This window comes from Miniopterus schreibersii (genome assembly GCF_964146895.1).
Source record: "Miniopterus schreibersii genome assembly, chromosome: 7".
Lineage (NCBI taxonomy): Eukaryota > Metazoa > Chordata > Mammalia > Chiroptera > Miniopteridae > Miniopterus > Miniopterus schreibersii.
This window is the reverse complement of record NC_138108.1, coordinates 82,629,354-82,643,445: the sequence shown is the minus strand read 5'-3', so window position 1 is coordinate 82,643,445 and position 14,092 is coordinate 82,629,354. Positions and strand designations below refer to the sequence as shown.

The following is a 14,092-nucleotide window of genomic DNA, read 5'->3' as shown; positions in this document are numbered from 1 at the left end:
CCCCCCTTTCTCTTATCTCAAGCCTCTTTCTTGGTTACTTGTTTTGAAGGAGCATATACTCCAGTAGAGTCCTGAGAGAAGGGTTGTAGGAAGAAAATTATTTAGGACTTTTCTTGCAAATGTATATATTCAGCCTTATACTTGATGAGCAGTTTGGCTGGGCCTCCGAGTGTGAGAGGCAAGGCTGTTTTGCTGGGGCTCCCAGTGTGGCTGCCGGGAAGCCTGGTGCCCTCCTGATTCCTCTCTGTACAGCGTCTGCTGTAGTCATCCATGGCCTCCTTTCAGGAAGCTTTTAGGATCTTTTTTTGAGATTTCAGAACAGTATGTCTAGTGTGTTCATTTTCTTTCATTGTGATGGGCAGTCTTTAGACCCTTTTTTTGTTAATCCTCACCTGAGGCTATTTTTCCTATTGATTTTTAGGGAGTGGGGGGGGAGGAGAGAAGGACAGAGAGAGAGGAACATTGATGTAAGGGATACACATCAGTTGCCTCCTGCACGAGCCCCGACTGGGTCTGGGGATTGAACCTGCAACCCAGGTATGTACCCTTGACTGGGAATTGAACCCATGAACCTTTGGCGCTTGGGCCTATGCTCTAACCACTAAGCCACACCAGCCAGGGCCATTAGACTCTTAATATGAAAACTCATGTTTCAGTTTTGAGAATTTTTTTTTTTTACTTTGTTAACTCACCTTCTCTGTTGTTTTTCTGTTTTGTTTTTTTTGAATTCCTGCTGGTAGGATGTTAGGTCTTTGAACAGGTTCTCTAGCTTCTCCAGTTTTCTTCTATTTTTTTTTCCTTTGCCAACCCTTTTGTTGAGGTGTTTGATAATTTTCAAGAGTTCTTTATTGCTAACTGTTCCAGTTTCATGCATAGTGTCTTCTCTGGGGGTGTTAGAGCTTTTAAATTTTCGTCTGTTTCCTATACTGTCTCTCTTTTCTTCAAGTTTTATTGTTTTGATTGTTTCACCTCTTCTTCAGATCCCTTCTGATGTTTGGGAATCTTTAGTTGTATTTTCTTGTTTACGAGTCAGTCATTAGAAAGCTGATTGCTCTTTCCGTATTACTTAGCCTTGCTTAGCCTTGCTTAGCCGACCTGTGGACCTCACTGTGGTGTGATCGGGCAGACACCTAGTGATTCGTCAAGAGATTGCAAAATGCCAGTATCTCTAGGTCTTTTTTCTTGGGCAGGACGGTTTCTCCGAAGAGGAACCTTCTGGTCTGCTGGCTTCCAGCATGTGGCGGGGAGGGAGAGGGGGTTCCCTCATTCTCCACTTTCAGCCTCGCCTCTGCTCTCAGCTCTGACTGAGGTTCCTGAGTGCAGAGCCTCCTGTGCATCCAGAAGCTAAATCCAGGTTTCTGCCTGGTAGGAGGAGGCACACCTGGCTGCTGGGATTGGGGCCTCACCCTGCTCCTCATACAGATACTCTGCCAGTCCTCTCTGCTGTCCTGTCCCACCACCCACCTTCTGAGGCATCTGGTGATTGATTCCTGAGCGCTGCTGTGTTCTGTGCAGAAGAGGGCTTGTTTGTACTGGCTTTCCCTCCTGCAGCTTGGCCATCTGCTTCCTCTAGCCACTAGGTCAGTTACCATGCCTGCAGCCATCTGAGTGTCAAGTGTTGACTGCCACAATGTTGTTCACTCTGTTCTTCTGCTCTCTTTGCCCTTGTGGGTTTGTCTTTTTAATCCTGTTCTGTCACATTGGTGTCAGTTTGAGAGGGGCAACAAGGCAGTGCACCTGTTTACTGTGTCGTATTTAACAGCTGTCTTTCTCTCCTCCAACCCTTACTCCCCATTTCAATGCTTCATCTAGAGCCTTCTTTAAGTGTCCTGCGCCACACCTACATTCGAGCACACCTGAGGCTTGCCGTTTGGCTGTAGCCTCCTGAGCACTTACCTGGTCAGGGACACACATTTGCACAGCACTGGAGTCTGAGCCCGTCTGGCACAGTGGAGAGCAGCAGGTCACGGCTCTCTTACAGACACTGGAAAGACAGAACTTTTCCCTTCCCCTTCCCCTTCCCCTTCCCCTTCCCCTTCCCCTTCCCCTTCCCCTTCCCCTTCCCCTTCCCCTTCCCCTTCCCCTTCCCCTTCCCCTTCCCCTTTTCCCCCCTCCCCTCCCCTCCCCTCCCCTCCCCTCCCCTCCCCTCCCCTCCCCTCCCCTCCCCTCCCCTCCCCTCCCCTCCCCTCCCCTCCCCTCCCCTCCCCTCCCCTCCCCTCCCCTCCCCTCCCCTCCCCCCTCCCTTTCCTTTTCACACCTCTGGCCTTTAAGAGTATGAAGTGCTTTCGTTTGCCTTGTTTTCTTGCTTTAACATAATCCTATCGATCCTGGGCATATGCTCCATTCTGTAGCTTAGGACTGATGTAGGGGTGGGGGGTCCCCAAGCTTCTGGCTCATCCAACCTTAATAACAAAGGTACAAGTGTCACTCAGGTACTTTGCAGGAGAGACTGTTGGGTTGTTTGGTATGTGAGGAAGTGGGAAGGGCATTAACTTTGGAGTCTGCTGTGCTGGGTCTGAGCCCCAGCAACTCTTCCTCTTAGCTGTGCCCCCTTGGGAGTGTTGTTCACCTCAGCTCCTCTCACTCTTTGCCACAGGCGCTTGCCACCACCTGCCTCAGGATTCTTGTGCCTGGCATCTGACAGGTGCTCAGCTTATGTTAGGGGCTCTTTTGCAGGTTGATTCCCTTACGTTTCATTTCCTGTGTGTGGGAATCTTCAGAAACAGAGGGTTCACCATCATGCAAGTAGTTTTTTACAATGGGGAAGGAGAAAAAGAACCACATAAAAACCTGGTATCGAGAGAGAGGCTGTTCTGAATGAAGATGGAGTTTTCCAAGCTTTTCTACAGCATGACATAAATAGGCAATAACAAGATTTGTGTGGTGCCCTGAACACTCTTGTATGACAGGCTTGCAGTGGTTGGGGTGACCAGAGGCCATCCACTTGGGTGTCCATCTGTCCCAGGCCCTCCCAGCTTCACCATGGGCAGAGTTTTGCTATCTCAGGTACACCTGTCACCAGTTTGTAGCACAGGGTTGGGAAGCGTTGTGTGGAGGGTCAAAAATAGTGCTTTCTGAGTCCTCCATAGGCACTGCCCCTGGGGTAGCGAGTGGCCTGAGTGGTGGAATGTTTATGCTTGGATTCAGTCTCCTCGGACTCCGTTCCTCATGCGTAAATGGGGAACATGAAACGTGTCTTTACATTTCTGAGGACTATTGATAGGGATGGGTTGATTTTTTTCAACATGGCATCTAGCTCTGTGTTTGGTATGGGTGGGACCTATATATCTGGAAGTTGTCCATGTCATCACCAGCATCATCATCACTGTTATTCCTGACCCCAGGAAAGCTACAGAAACTGGGTAATTCCACAAACGGCAGAGAAATGGCATTGCCAGGTGCCCAGAGGTGATGGATGACCAGTGGGGCCGTCAGATAGGGTTGTGCCCTTTGACTGAGAGGTGGGAGTTAAATAGAAAGGTTTTGAATTTAGTGTTATAGGAGGTGAGTGGGGAAAGCCTGGACGGGGCTCTTTGCTCCTTTCTACCCCTTTCTTGGAGAATGTCTTTGTCATTAGGAAAGACTTGTTTCCAAACTTCAGTTTGCAAATAGCAGTGTTTCCTTTGCCGCCCCCATTGAGCTTCATGAAATCCAGGGGATTCTCTTTGTATAGACAGGAAGCTTTGAGCTAGAGATCTTAGTCCAAAAGCAAAGAAAAAAGCGAAGGAGGTAATCCCAGGGAGAGGTGACTGTGAACCTCAGCTCGGTGGTTAAGGGATTGAGTATGTGTGTTTTGGAAGGGGGGAGGGTATATTGCCACTTACTTTTATGTGTCTCCTGCTGATATTCTTGCATGGAGGGTCTTCCTGGGAGAGAGCACTGTGCAGGAGCTCCTTTTCCCTCTCAGCGTGCTTCCAGGATAATGGAGGAGTGCTTTTGTGGTTTTCCTAATGCAGTTTTGTTCTTCTCTAGACCCTATATCTATGGTCCTACTTCCCAGGGAGAGAGGATGCAGATTCTCCAGAATTTCAAGCACAATCCCAAAATCAACACCATCTTCATATCCAAGGTCTGTGTGGCATGTGAGGCGGTGGTGAGATCCCAGCAATCCCAAGGCCTGAGGGACACTGGGTGAAAGCTGGGCAGTGAATTGGTGTTGAAGGAACATCATGTGCCAGTTTTCATTTCCATGTGTCTGGGCAGGGGAGAAGTAGATTTAGAGCTGTGTATCACACATAATCTGTAAAGTCTTTTGCTTGACAAAAGTTTTTCCCACCTCTTTTTGGGATGCAGGAATTTTAAGTTATGTTTTCTTTATAAAAGGGAAAAAAGTTCATCACCTATTCTGGCAAAAGTAGGCATTTGGATGAGATCCTCTTTGTGGAGTAGAGATTCCTGCAGGGCTCGGGCAGCTTTGGTCCTGGTTCCTGCCACACCTTGGTGAATGTAAACACAACACACACTCATGGAGGCCTGGCCTGGTGACGGCTTTAATTTACAGACAGAAGCTATGGCCCAACTGTTTAGGTCAGGTTAGAATAGACCCACAGCCCAAAAGAAATGAGATTTACCTATAAAGTGATCTTGCCTGGGTCTGTAAGCACCAAACTTTGATATCTGCCGGGAATCTAGGTGGTTGGAGCCCCCATACTGAGACAGCTGTCCTGAGTCAGAATCCAGCCCTGTGAAGGCAGTGGCACCCATAAAGTCACGTGTCTGAATGTGCTGCTGGTCTCAGTGGCCTCCATTTAAGAGTGTGGGTGGTTATGCACACTTATTTCTATAGCCAAAAATAAGAAGAATCACAGAGTTTCTGTGGATTGGGCCCTCTTGTCTTTGGGCCTTAGCAGCCCACTCTGGCAATCGCTGAGGTGGATGGTGGTGACTGGGGGCCCTAGGGCTTCTTAAGGACAGCTCTCAGGAGAATCCTCACTAGGTTCTAGAGGCCGGCCAGCACCCTGGAGGACCCTGGCACAGAGAGAGGAAGATGGTGATTGTTTTTCTCAATTATCTGTAGAGTTTATTTAAACTTGAGACCAGTTGGTTTTTTTTTCTCTTTTTGCCTTATATTAAAAAACCTTCCCACACACATGGCTGCTTCATTTCTGTAGGTGGGAGACACATCATTTGATCTGCCAGAAGCAAATGTTCTCATTCAGATCTCATCTCACGGTGGCTCCCGGCGGCAGGAGGCCCAGAGGCTGGGGCGAGTGCTCCGAGCCAAGAAAGGTAAAGGTGGTCTTTCCCCTCTGCTCTGGGAGGTCTCCTTTTGAACCACGTCCAATAGGAAGAGGGCAGGGTCAAGCTGCTTGTGCGTGTGTGGTGGTGAGCTTGTGCTCCTGGGCCAGGTGTACTCTGAGGAAGGGAGTCCCAAAGCGAGGACCAAGGTCTCCTTGGCTCTTGTTATTTGTCATGTATTGGGGGTGAATGTACTGTTTTCTATGACAGCTGCTTGGGTCTCACACAGATATCCTCTACATTGAGCTCTTACATTGGTAGATAGTAAGAGGAGCTTAGGACAGCAGTGCTTAATGATGTAGACACAGAATGGAGGAAGCAGAGCCGGGGCCACCAGTGGATGTGTAAGAGCTGGAAGTTGTCCCCTGAACATCAAGTCGAGAGTAAGGGGAGGGCCTGAGGAGCAGCTTGAGCAGCCACAGGTGGATACCTCCCTCATAACCTGTGAATTGTGGTGCCAATCACGGGCATCAGAAGCTCAGTGAACGTGGGTGTTGGCCATAATTTTTTGGATATGACTCCTAAAGCATCACGCAAAAATAAATAAATAGCTGGCCGGTGTAGGTCAGTGGTTAGAGTGTTGGCCCCTGCACTGAAGGGTTACGGGTTCAATTCCTGGTCAAGGGCATATACTTGGCTCGCAGGTTCGATCCCTGGCCATGGTTGGGGTGCATGCAGGAGGCAACCAATTGATGTGTCTCCTTCACATTGGTGTTTCTCCTCCCCTTGCCCCCCTTCCATTCTCTCTAAAAATTAATGGAAAAAATCTAGTGAGGATTAACAAAAAATATATAAAATAACCAGTTGGAATTAATCAAACTAAAAAGCTTCTGCACAGTAAAAGAAGTGATCAGCAAAATTAAAGGCAACCTGTGGAATTGGAAAACGTATTTGCAAATTATATCTAATAAGGGGTGAATATGAAGACCTCATACAACTCAATAGCAAAACACCCAAATAATTCCATTAAAAAATGGACAAAGGACCTGAATGGACATTTTTCCAAAGAAGATATACAAATGGCCAACAGGTACATAAAAGGATGCTCAACATTACTAATCATCAGAGAAATGCAAATCAAAACCACAATGCCTGTTAGAATGGCTGTCATCAAAGACAGGAGGTAAATGGTGGCAAGGATGTGAACAAAAGGGCAGCCCTTGTGCCTACTGCTGGTGGGATTGTAAATTGTTATGGCCACTATGGAAAACAGTATGAAGATTCCTGAAAAACTAAAGGTGGAAATGCTATAGCGTCCAGCAATTCCACTTCTGGGTATTTTTCTGACAATTGAGATCAGTAGGTAAGAAAACTACGCCCTCATGTTAACTGCAGCATTGTTTACAGTAGTCAAGGCACAGTGACGATGGAAGTGCTTTGACAGGTGAACGTATACAGAGAATGTGGTATATATGTACATTAGAAGAGTGTGCAGTTATAAAACAGGAAATCCTACATGTGCAACCATGGATGGACCTTGAGGGCATTATGCTAAGTGAAGTAAGTCAGAGAAAGACATGTACGGCATGATCTCACTTGTATGTGAAATACACAAAAACCCCAAACCAAAGTCATAGAACAAGTTCACATTTGTGATTACCAGAGTTGGGGTAGGGGTGGGGACACTGGATGAAGGTTTTCAAAAGGGGCAAACTTCTAGTTATAAGGTAAATAGTACTGGGGGTGTAGTGTACAATACGATGACTATAGTTGTAAAGAAATCATATAAACTAGTCACTTTAAAATGATGCCGAGTTGCCATCTTAGAGGAACTGCCTTGCTGGTCTTACACCTCAAGCCTCTGTGATGTTAAAACAGGGCAAAACAACCTGTGGACTGGGCCTTGGGCAACCTTGTGTCCCAAAGAACTGCTTGCAGAGGTAACAAGAGAGCAGATATGATGACTCCCAGAGTGAAAATTAAAAGCATTATTTAGAACTAACATCACTAGATTATCTTCTCTGCACCAATAGAAATGCCTTCCTTCTGCTGATGTGATCGTTCCCCTTTCCATTCTCATAAACACCCCTTGCCTTGGTCTCCTGATCAGAACACTATTTGGGATTCTGCCTGAACCAGTGCTTCCCAAATCGCTATTCTTATTCATTTAAAATAAATACTTGTTGCCTCTCACTTTGGCCTTTTATTTTTTATTTATTTTTATTTTTTAATTTTGATTCATTCACACTAGATGGCTATTGTGTTGGCTCTTGTCTTTTTTTTTTTTTTTTAAGTCTTTTATTGATTTTTTTAGAGAGAGGAAGGAAGGGAGAGGGAAAGAGAGAGAAGGGAAACTTCGATCGGCTATCTCTTGTATATGCCTCAGTGAGATCGAACCTGCAACAGGGTATGTGCCCTGACCAGGAATCAAACCCTCCACCTTTTGGTGTACAGGATGACGCTCCAACCAACTGAGCCACACCAGCCAGGGCTGGCCTTTTATTTTTAGATTAACATAGTTAACACTGCTGTATGGTTTTTTTGAACGTTGATAAAGGTAAACCCTAAAAGTTCTCATCCCAAGAGAAAAAGACTTTTTTTTTTGGTATCAGTATAAAATGGTGGATGTTAACTAAATTTATTGTGGTAATTGTTTCACAATATATGTAAGTCAAATCATGCTGTGTACCTTAAACTTACACAGTCTGTATGTCAGTTTTATCTCAATAAAACTGAAAGGAAAAAAAACAAAACTATTTGATATAGATATCTGGCCCCTTTCTTTGCATCTCTGAGCTCTTGTAAGACTAGGAAACAATTGAATTCAGAAACAGTATACAGCATAAATGTTCAGATTCTCCTGAAAGATCAGATTTTATAGGCTACAATATTTTCTGTTTTAGTTTCTGTGCTAATTCTTCTGTTCTAGGTTTTCTCACTGAGCAGCTTTACTGAGATATATTTCACATATCATACAATTGGTCTGTTTCAAGTGTACAATTCAGTGCTGTTTAGTATATTTATGAGTTGCATAATTATCACCACAGTCTATGTTTAGAATATTTTCATCACCCCCAAAAGAAATCCTTACTCATTAGCACTAATTCCTTATTTCCCCTTATCTCCCAACCCCCAACCGAGGCAACCACTAATCTCCATTTGTCTCTCTTAATGTGCCTATTCTGGACATTTCTTGTACGTGGAATCAAGTGGTTGAATTAAAAGCTGGTTGAGTTCACTCTTGGCTTTGAAATCAGTTTCAGAATAAGGCAACGCAGAATAGTAAGATGACAGTGTCCAGGTTCTTACAGCCCTGGATTTGAAACCTGTCTGCCACTTAGTAGCTTTGCGTCACTCTCACAGCTATCTGCTTTTCTCTATCGTCTCTGCTCCTGAGGGATTAGGGCCTCATTGTGGTATTTATTTCCTCCTGTCCAGACTGCACTGGTTTACATATCGGCTTGCCACAGGCAAAAAATAGCAATCCCAACCACCTACCCTTTAAACAAAAATATACTTAGTACTTTCAATGAAAGGACAATTGCTCTACCCAGAATACCACATGCATCAGCAAAGTTAGATTCCAGTTTGGCAGATGGTCTGAATCTCATCGAACACCCCTCTTTTCTTACCTCTCCCTTGTGATTGTTGAAAGGCTAGACCAAGTTCCTGGACTTGAGCCCTGCAGGGAACTTGAAGACTGAAGCTTTCGAGGATCCCCTGTATTTGTAGTTCCTGATCCCCGAAACTCCCCCAAATGGCTTTCTTTATGATCATTTTATAATTTCTCCAGACAGTGAAGTCACAATTAGATGGTATCTGGTTACTTATTCAGTGGCCACTCTAAGAATTAAGTTTGCCAAGTGCTGTCAAGTTGGGAAGAGGTGGATTTGTTAACTAGTACCAGACTTTGGGCTGTGGGAAGAGTCAGATTGGGCACAGTTTTGATTGGTGTCAAATGTTGGCAGGGGAATTGAGACTAGTATCTTCTAAAGAATAAAGAGAACTAGAGGAAGGAACGTGAGCATTCTATGACTGTCTTTAATTTAGCATAATGTTTTCAGAAGGGCTGCCCACATTGCAGCATATGTTAAACTTAGCTCTTTATTGCTGAATAATAATATTTCATTGTATGGACACACCACTTTTTTTTGACCTATCACATTTTATTCATTCATCTGATAAATGGATATTTGGGTTGTTTCTACTTTTTGGCTCTTAGAGTATGCTACTGTGAAATTTATGTGCAAGTTTTGTGTGGATATATATTTTCAGTTCTCTTGGCTGTATATGTAGGAGAGAAATTCTTGGGTCATTTAGTAATTATATAAACATTTTAATAAGCCACCAGACTGTTTCCAGAGTGACTGTACCATTTATGTTCTCACTAGCAATGTACGAGGGTTCGAACTTCTTCACATCCTTGACAACCACTGTAATAGTCTTTTTAAAATTTTAGCTGTACTAGTGTGTGCCAGGGAATATCTCATTGTGACTTTGACTTGCGTTTCCTGATGACTAGTGACGCTGAGCACCTTTTCAGCTGTGTGTCGGCCATTGGCACATCCTCTGTAGAGAAACGATATGCAGATCTTTGACCCTTTTTGTAATTGGGTTGTCTTTTCATTATTCAGTTGTAATAATTATTTATATAACCTAGATACAAGTCCTTTATCAGATATGTGCTTTGTAAATATTTCCCCCCATTCTATGGGTTTTCTCAATTTTTTTGACATTGTTCTTTGAAGCACGGGAGCTATTAATTTTGATGAAGTCCCCATGTAAAATCAGGGCAGTCACCCTGACTGCAAAGCTCCCTCACTGCATTAGTTGCTTTTGAGCCCTGGACCCTTAATTCCCACATTCTCACAGCCAGTGTTGTTTTTTTTCCTGCCCTCTCCCCAGGGATGGTTGCAGAAGAGTACAATGCTTTCTTCTACTCGCTGGTATCCCAGGACACACAGGAAATGGCTTATTCAACCAAGCGGCAGAGGTTCTTGGTTGATCAGGGTTATAGCTTTAAGGTATGTTTCCAGTTGGTCTCTGGTCAGAGAAGGACCACAGCTTTTTTTGTGCTCAGGCCTCCAATAGAAGTGGGGCACTGGTAGTACCAGTGTGGGATGGGGCTACTCAGGCAGGCGCCGGGCACTGGGAGGCTGGAGTCCTGCTGCAGACTCCCTTTGTGTTCGCAGGAATTGCAGGAGCTGTGAGGGAAAGTGCTGTGCAGGGCCTCCTCCTGCTCCCACCTTCCCACAGCAGATGATTAGAGAACTGGGCCTCTGAAGCAAGAGGCTGGAATCTTTGCTACTAACATTTCGCAGTTGTGCAAAGAATGCAGGTGTTGGTGGGGAAATGAGCAAGGCTAACAGGATTTGAGGTGCCAAGAAACTGGCCCTAAGTATGTTAGTCTGAGCCCCTGGGGTTGCTTTCTTAAGGGCCACTCCCTCCAGGTGGCTGGAACAGCTCTTCCCATAGCCAGCTGGTGAGTCAGCCTCAGTGAGCCTCACAGACATGAGCGCCATCCAATATACTACAAGTCAGGGATTTGAATAACGCGAAATTTGAAAGCTATGGCTTTCATTTGCTGAGGAATTTCTTTCCCACTGAGACAAATAGTAAGTTTACATCAGGATTTAGTGTTCCAAAGGGTTTTTGTTTGTGGGATTGGGGGGGGAGATGCTGGAAGCGGGACTAAGGGGCCTCGCTGGGACTTGGTGTGCAGGCTCCTGGGGTCTTAACTGAGAAAGACGATGGGCTGTCTTACACAGACCCTGTTACTGACCTTCGATGAAAGGGTAGGGTTAGCCAGCACCTCCTCCCTTAGGCAGAGGCAGGGACACTGCAGGATGTTTCACACTTGCCAGGATTCCTGCTTGTCTGTAAGTGATGGTTAAACTGCTGCATCTTGCTAGCAGATTTCTCGAGTTTTCTTAACCTCCCTGGTCTTGCAGTCCCTGATTATGCTCTGTACTGAAGTGACTCCTAAAGCCAGTCTCTGGGCTGCCCAAAGGAGCTCCTCTGTAGCCACCTACTCCACTGGGCCTGAGGGAGGGACGTGATCAGAGCAAGTGAACCCAGGAGGTGGTGATGGGAAAGGGCCAAGGGCCAGGAGACGGAGGGGAGTTCATTTTCTTTTCTTTTTTTTGAATTAACTTCATGTTGCTTTAATAAGCATTTTTAGAGGAGGCATAGTGTAAAGTGCGCTTTGAATGAAATGGAGGTGATTTCACAGATGGGAATGATGAGACATGTAAATATGGCAGTAGAGTTTGAGGAGTTGGTCACTTAGTGACCTCTACAGTGTTCCACACACCCAGACATTTCATACTGGGCTCTTGACACATGGGGTGCTAAGACCGCCTATGGCAAGTCATGACCAGCAGGCTCTGGAAAGTTCTCTGGCACAGGGTTGTTTTGTGGAATGACCTCTCTGCTTTGCCTGCTGGTTTTGGCTTGGCAGGTGATCACAAAGCTTGCCGGCATGGAAGAGGAGGAGTTGGCATTTTCGTCGAAAGAAGAACAGCAGCAGCTCTTACAGAAAGTCCTGGCAGCTTCTGACCTGGACGCTGAGGAAGAGGTAGTGGCAGGAGAATTTGGCTCCAAATCCAGCCAGGTGAGTGGGGGGGTGAGGCTCCAGTTGTCTGTTCTCCCAGGAGACTGAGTTTTTAGACACGTGCGCATGTGCCTGCAATTTTCTGAAAACATGCAGAGAATAGAATAGTGACAATCTGTTATCCTGTTGGTGTGTATCCTTCCTTCTGTATGTGCTGCATTCATGGCTGAGCCCACTGTGGCTGGACTTGGTCTCTTGCTGTGTTTACACAACAGTCTGGTGTGAGCATTTGTTAGTATTTCTGTGTTGCAGCCCAGGAAGGCAAACGTGACCACAGGCTCTCATGAAAAGGAGTGCGACTGGCCTGGGACCTCCACTCTTGGCCTTGGGCAGTCCCTTTATTGTGGGTTTCCTCCTTGTCACCACACCAAGCCTTCCAGACTAAAGACAAGTCTGAGGACCCAACTCATACTTTAGTTTCAGTACTTATTTTGAAAAAAAATCAGGTTTTTTTGGGAAAATACTCGACTTTTTATTCTACAAATACTTATTGAATGCCTATTAGTGAAACTATCATTGTGGATAATTCTTATTCAGGCCCCGCAAGGAGAGAGGTATAGTTTGGTGCTTTTAAAACTAAGTTGGTATTAGAGCCAAAAGGTGAGCAATGGCTGGAACAAGGAAAGGGAGAAGTAGCGTCACCTGGGGGTGCTGCCCTCCCTGCAGCCCGAGACTTTTCTCCCCTCAGACCTGGGGCCTGTGGGCTGGATCTCCGGGACTCTGTATGGAAGCCCCTGGGAGCTCCCTGCCTCTGACTGTCCCAGGCCCCACTGCACCTGGGCCCTGTGGTTGGGCTCTCAAAGGCACTACCTGGTGTCTGTCCGTATACTGGGCTGTCGTCTGTTCCATGGCGGAGGCCGGACTCTGGGGAAACCTGGGACTGGAGTGGTGCCTGTTCACACCACACGTCTAGGCAGATGTGCTGCCCTTTGAACAGATGACTTCACTGAGGTACGAGCATTTGTATTTGCCCAACGTCACCCATGACACGTAGACCAGATTCCAGTCCAGGACTGCTGCTTTCCACTTGCTGCAAAGCCTTAGGCTGGAGGCTCAGGAAATCCTGAGGGACTTCTGCCCTCACTGTTAAAAATTCTCTTCAGAAATTGTTAAGAGAGGCAGGGCAGCATTAGGATTAAGTACAGGGAGTCTGCAGCCAGACTGCCTGTGTTCAGGTCGTATCTCTTCAAAAGCTGAATGATCTTGTACAAGGTACTTATCCTCTGTGCTTCAGTTTCCTCATCTGTAAAATGGGGGTTATAATGGCTGTGAGCATTCAGTAAGTTAATACGTGTAAACACCTGTATCCATACTTGAGAGGTCCATGCCTGAGGCATATAAGAGGTTGGTAAATGTTATTTTAAGAATAATACAAGTTATTAAACTTACTATAAATGCTATACAAGCAGTCTGTCCCCTGGAAACTAACAGTGGCTGGGCCCTGCAGGTGTCTCGGCGCTTTGGCACGATGAGCTCCATGTCCGGGGCAGATGACACTGTGTACATGGAGTACCACTCTGCGCGGAGCAAGGCTGCCTCCAAGCACGTGCACCCACTTTTCAAGCGCTTCCGGAAATGACTCCCTGGGGCCGTGGATGAAGCACGTCCTCCTCCATCATTGGCCAGACTGGTGTTGATTTTAATACCTGTGACGGTTGAAGAAAATGCATCAGGAAGTCAATTCTGTCTCCATGGGTTAGTCCAAGGTTTAAAAAGCAGGGAGACTTTATTCTTTTCGGTCTTTTTAGACCACCTTTCAAACTTGCTGGGGAGTGGTAGTTCCTGTATATAAAACTTTGTAATACTTAAGGTGAATTTATCTTACTGTTCTCTTGAATAAACAGACCATTCAGCCACTCATTGTTAAAGATGTCCTTGTTCCTGTCATAGGCACGGTCATGTCTGGGTGACAACCCTCCATCAAGGCCACCCTTTGTGGCGGGCAGAGGGGTGAGATGGGGCCCATTCCCAGGGAGCTACTGGGGTGGTGAGAAGACACTGGCTACTTGGTGTTGAAGTGTTGACAGGAAAGGCCCTGATTGCAGTGTGCAGGACTGCCTGCTCTTGTGGAGCTCTGGTGGATTCCACAGAGAGCACCCACAGGTAGGTCCTCAAGTTCCCCATGGCCATAACCCCTTAGGAAGCACAGTGCACTTAGCTCCTGAGGGCTGAGCTCGGGAGGGACCTCTTAGTCTCCCCCAGATGCATCTCCCAGACTTCTGGAGGTAGAGGTTCCTCTTCTAATAGCAGCTTAGTACCTATGAGCCTCTGGTACTTAGTTCCTTTATTCTGAAAAAAATG

At 46.1% G+C, this 14,092-nt stretch overlaps 1 protein-coding gene across 1 annotated transcript in view; it reads left to right on the top strand.

Annotated features, from left to right (window-relative positions):
• ERCC3 (ERCC excision repair 3, TFIIH core complex helicase subunit) overlaps nt 1–13,648 on the top strand; it is a 31,093-nt gene extending 17,445 nt beyond the window's left edge. Inside the window, exons 11-15 of the mRNA XM_081141975.1 lie at nt 3,973–4,069; nt 5,112–5,229; nt 10,084–10,202; nt 11,639–11,791; nt 13,239–13,648. Coding sequence (XP_080998101.1) covers nt 3,973–4,069; nt 5,112–5,229; nt 10,084–10,202; nt 11,639–11,791; nt 13,239–13,370 — 619 coding nt within the window. The 3' untranslated portion in view covers nt 13,371–13,648. The remainder of the gene's footprint in view (nt 1–3,972; nt 4,070–5,111; nt 5,230–10,083; nt 10,203–11,638; nt 11,792–13,238) is intronic.
• Nucleotides 13,649–14,092: the final 444 nt, after the last annotated feature.